Genomic DNA, 5,427 nt, shown 5'->3' with positions numbered 1-5,427 from the left:
AAAACACGATAAATTATATTATTATAAATATATAACAAAAATGTCATACGAAAACGGTAGATCAAATCAGGTTTTTACTATCGATAAAGCCCGGTATAATATAGTCTTTTCAAAGTAATATATTTTGTCAAAGTAATCTGTACGATTGGCATATAACTACTATGTAAAGTCTTTTAGGGACATAAATTACACCCATAAAAAAAAGGAATATATTGATTAATAGCTCTCAAACGTTTATTTTAATGTGAATAAGTTTGTAGAAAACAAACATTTTTCGAAATTTCCAAACAATTGCTACATTGCCAGAATTTCGATAAATCCATAAAGAATTTTAAAGAATGTAACCAAAGTACAAATGAAAGTTCATCAGCAATCCAAGAGCGCAAAGTCCCAAAGTTGCCTGGTACAAGTACTTGTCATTAGGACCACCCTTCAACCAAACCGGAAGACCATCATCACGTTGGAAGCGGTATTGCAGACACTTGATCTTTTCCTCAGGAGTCAACTGGTCATTAGACTTTTTAGCAGCAAAGCGTGCAGGGGGGACGAATGCATTACGTATAGCAGCGACACGTAGCAATTGCTTTGAAAATTTAGAAACACAAATCATTACAAATCGGTTATCTAATTTCACTATTATTGCTATCCATACTTACACTGCACTTTGATGCCATATTTGCAATTAATTTATAGATTAAGCGTTTAAACTTATTTGATTCAAGAAAACTAGTCTCTAAATTCCTGAAACAGATTTCGACAAAGTTAATTTTGTTCTAGAAAAAATCTGAATTTTATTTGGTATATCAAATATTTGTGATTTGCAAGGCCTACTAAGGTTGAGTAATAAATTCTGACAGGTTGTCTGGAGTGAAAATTCATTTGGAACTTCAATTTTTGTTCCTTAAAATGGACTTAACTTTATATGTAGCTTTTTATTTTAGCAACTTAACACAATGAGTTTTGTTAGATATAGAATTTTGTATATGTTATGTTATATATATTATATGAAGTAATATCTTCTTACATCACATCATGCGTGTCGATAAAGCAGTATTAAATTATTTCAATTACATAAAAGCATTGACATTACAAATTGACATTAATAAAGAAATAATAAAGTGAAGTAACTTTATAAGTGAAATAATTAAAGCTCTGATCTCTGATATATTTCACTGAGTCAATCCTAAGATCTCGTATGTAGTCGTTATCTAATTAATGAATCTAAACATTTCTCTTAAGGCCAGGTTGAGCTATACTGTATGCTTTAAAGATTGATTGAGCTTGCATATTAAATACATCCATACAGAAGTGCAGTCTAATTACTGCGTAAAAGAACAAACCATCAATCCATTCTGGACCTCAGGAATGATATGCTGATTAAGGTCTTCATCACTAAAGCAATAAATATATGATTAGCTATAAAGCCTAGATGGATTAGTAGTGAATAACCCCAGCCATTATAAAAAGTGCGTAATAGCACTAACTCAAGAAGAAGAAGAAGAAGAAGAAAGTGAAGTCTCACAGAATTTTGACAATATCGAACAATTAATTTGATCAAATTAATGAAGATTGTCTTTTGAAACTTTTGAAGAGGAAGATCTCTAGTCCAGACAAGTAATATGTTTCAACTTATCTGTAGTTCTAGCAGAAACCTCTAATACTCATCAGTTAAAGTAATTCTTACCAGAGAGCATTTGAGCAATTGAATCAAAGTACATATATTAGAGAAATATTTATGGGTCTCAACATCTTAAACGATAAAGTAAACGTATTTGACATTGTAGTTTTGAGAAGATATATTAATAATCAATAAATATTCCAAAATAAGTTTCCAGATCTATTGTAAATGTTCCCTAGTACAAATTTTTTTAGCAGTAAGCCCGGTTTGCACGAACTAAATACAATCCTCTTTGTGTGCCAAATCGTTTCTATCTCAGAAATTTATTAGAATTTCTTCTTCGTCAGCTTACGTCCTGGTCTCGATTAAGTTTATTTGTTTACTTCTTTTTCAAAATCAATCAGATTAAAGATCATATTTTTTCCGTTGGAGTATGATCTTAGCTAATCAGTCTATGGTTTTCCTCAGATGGTATTATCTTTGTTGTTATATCTGTTCTACTTATATTTTTATTATACTTTCAGCAAATCAGCCAATATTTCGCTTCCATATAGTACGACAGAATTGGCTGTTGATTTTAGCAATTTTTGTTTGCTCTCCGTTCTACACCTGTATTTTCTATGTTAATTCTAGTACATATGCAAAGTAAATATTTCAAAATAAAGTTTCTAGATCAACTTCAGGCCACATGACATCTATCTCGTATGGTTAAACTAGAATTTCAACCAGAAAAGTCATGTAAAGACTAGTAACTCTGGAGAGGTAAAAATGAAGGTAGTTGTGGAAACACTCTCAACCAGGAAAAGTTGGTAACAAGTAACTCTGCAATATTTAATAGGATTAATTACAGATGGAGAGATATGTGGGGCATCTGTCTACTAATATGATATGCAGGTAAAGGTGTCAACTGATAGGACAACTGATAAATTACCAATTTTAGCAATTATTTTAATTATATATCCAGATAAAATTAAACAATATACTACAAGGTGTGCCTTTTCTATTCGTTGGACCTAACTCTTTGCTGTTAGAACGTTCGTCGAAGGTTTCACTTGCCAGGCTACATCAAATTTCTAAACGCAAATTACAATGCCGCAACATATTCTGACATCTCTTCAACTTATTTTCGCGTATTTTATCACACAACGAGCAATCCAAATGACCATACTTCTTCAAGATCTACTCAAACAGGTGTGACTGAACAGCAATCACCTACAATTGAGGAGTATAAATGCATTAAAAATGTTTTAGAAACAAATCCTTTCTTAACACCTTTTGAATTGAAATATACAATTGGATTTATCAAATCATATAATATGATATTATCAACCTCACATTAAAAAATTGATGCCTTCAAGCACTAGTCTGGCTGAAATTGATGAGCTGTATATGATGTATATTAAGTGATTGAGAAATTCAACTATCTGTTGTCTTGCTTAAGTGATGATGCACTCGCAACAATAAAAGCATTCCAAGTTACCGAAGAGAATTATCAAAGGGCCCTTGACCAGCTTAAGGAGCGCTATGATAATTGTGCACTAATATTCTTAGAATATATTTCTTCAATTACTTAATAAAAAACGTTGCCAAGGCTGAAGCAAAACAACTACGTTATATTGTGAACACTATGTCAGAACTCTTCAACTCACTTAAATCAGTTGGTACCAATGAACAAATCTGTGACGCTTTCGTCCTTCAGTGTAACATTGATAAAAACAAAAGGTGCTAATACAGAGTGCAAGGGGAACAAAAGTCTGGATTATTCGAATCAAACAACTTTGGCTCAATGCTCTTCTATACTGTACAAACGCTGTTAACTGTTGGATGCTAATACAAAACCCAATGCAAGAATTCTATCGTCACAATCTGATTCAAAATCCAAGCGATATGGCATGACCACGAAGTTTGAGTTTAAGGTTATTTGCAGTTGTTGTTCAAAGGTTGAATACAACATCCACATAAATCAACAGAAGCTGTGCAATTGCCTAATAAAAGACCACTTCGTTTCACATGCCGAATTTGTAAGCAACGCCATTATTCAACCCTACATTATCCAGAAAATACTCAGCCAGCAGATGTCTAACAGCCTAAGGCTTTACCAACAATTTTAGCTGCTACTGTACACACGTTATCACAGTCAAACTATAGAGTTTTCAATAATATTATATTCGACACAGTAATAATTGTAGTCAAAGACGCGTTCGGCACAAAAACATTGAAAATTTCTGGCAACTTGAAGAACTTGCAACCAAACGGTGTAAAGTGACTCTGCTCATGGATCCAAATGTTTGCGATGCTCATTTCTGCATACTATACCACTGTGTATTTCAGTCATTCAGTGTTTTATTTGACGCATCGTATCTTCCCGCATCACAAATTCATTAAACGACACATTAATGGTAGGTTCCACTATTCAAAATGATCTGCTGATGACGTTACCATGTCGGTTGACATCATAAAAATATATAGGCAGTTCAGTATTATCTAGTATTTATTCAAACCAAGTCGGCAAATCAGTTATAAACTGATATCATGTGAATAACATAGCCACTAGAGCAGAAGATTTCATCGCACTGATACAACCTTAAACTAATCGCCCAAAAAAAGCTTCAAAACGATCTATTCCATCAATGATATCCTCGCTAATGGGTTTTGTTAGTCCAATTCCAATACGTGTCAAGATATTATTGCAACAGCTGTAGACTTTTGTGTGGAAAAGTTATGGAACTTTTGCTATCTGAAATCGGGTACCATTGGCAGAAAATTATACATGATTTCGAATTATCAAAACTGCAAGTTCCACACTACGCGAAGATTGTCAATACCACTAAAATTGAACTTCATGGATTTGGCAATGCATTTTCTAAAGCATACGGCTGTTATTTACATATTCGCTGGTAGGATTCATTCAGAAACATTAGCCATTAAAAACGCGATCTTTACCACGTTTAGAACTAGGTGCCGCGCAATTCGTTACCTCGTTCTGGTCTTAAATTCGGGAATCACTACCGTTCTTAACGACAAACATAATCGTTTGGTCTGACTCACAGCTTGTTCTAAATGGGAATGAATCCGAATCATCTATAATGCTGGTTTTTGCTGACAATCGTGAAGCAAATGTAAAAGAAAAATCAACTGATACGACTTGGCGGCATTTATTCCTACGGCATTAAATGCATCAGACTAAGTGTTTCAAGATTGTTTATTTGCGGCGTTGATCTTGTCATTATGGGTTAATGGTTCACCCTTCCTGTAAATAGAGATTAGTGAGTAGCCACCAAATTTCAAGTACAATCTCACACTAGAGCAGCGATAGTTCAATTGTAATTCAAGAACAATCACCACGTATACATTAGTACAACTAAAGGGCATCAGTCAATTCTCAATCTATACCCGCAAGGAAATTTGAATTGGCAGAATTACAAATCGTTCATCTCCTTTGAAGTCATAGATTTACAAGTGAAATGCCGAACTTAGAAAAGACTATCACGTGGCGAAGCCTTTTGCATTACTTGGTGAAATCATCGATTATTAACCGCTTCTTCGCGTCGAAAGTCAACTCGCAAACTCAAACGTCTATATCGACGTTAAGTTTTCTTTGTTGCTGCCCAATGATGAACTACTTGTTAAGCACTACGACATCAATATTCATCAACAGTATTATCATGCTGGACTTCAAGTACTGACAACACAAATAATTAATCAATGGGACTATACCTATACCAACATAAATATGAGTACGTGGAAAATCACCCTTTAAGGCGTACATCGCAGTATTGATATGCTTTGCATCCAAGGCTGTACTTGCA

At 33.8% G+C, this 5,427-nt stretch overlaps 1 protein-coding gene across 1 annotated transcript; it reads right to left on the bottom strand.

Moving 5' to 3' along the window:
- Positions 1 to 212: 212 nt before the first annotated feature.
- On the bottom strand, positions 213 to 769 carry LOC119684610 (cytochrome c oxidase subunit 7A1, mitochondrial-like). The gene is made up of 2 exons (XM_038098688.1): positions 657 to 769; positions 213 to 583 (listed from the first exon to the last, which is right to left on the bottom strand). Exons 1-2 carry the CDS (start codon positions 672 to 674, stop codon positions 332 to 334), a joined length of 270 nt encoding a protein of 89 aa, XP_037954616.1. The 5' UTR covers positions 675 to 769; the 3' UTR covers positions 213 to 331.
- Positions 770 to 5,427: the final 4,658 nt, after the last annotated feature.

Source organism: Teleopsis dalmanni, chromosome 2 (genome assembly GCF_002237135.1).
Source record: "Teleopsis dalmanni isolate 2A chromosome 2, ASM223713v2, whole genome shotgun sequence".
NCBI classification, from domain to species: Eukaryota; Metazoa; Arthropoda; class Insecta; order Diptera; family Diopsidae; genus Teleopsis; species Teleopsis dalmanni.
This window is presented reverse-complemented; position numbering and strand designations above follow the sequence as displayed.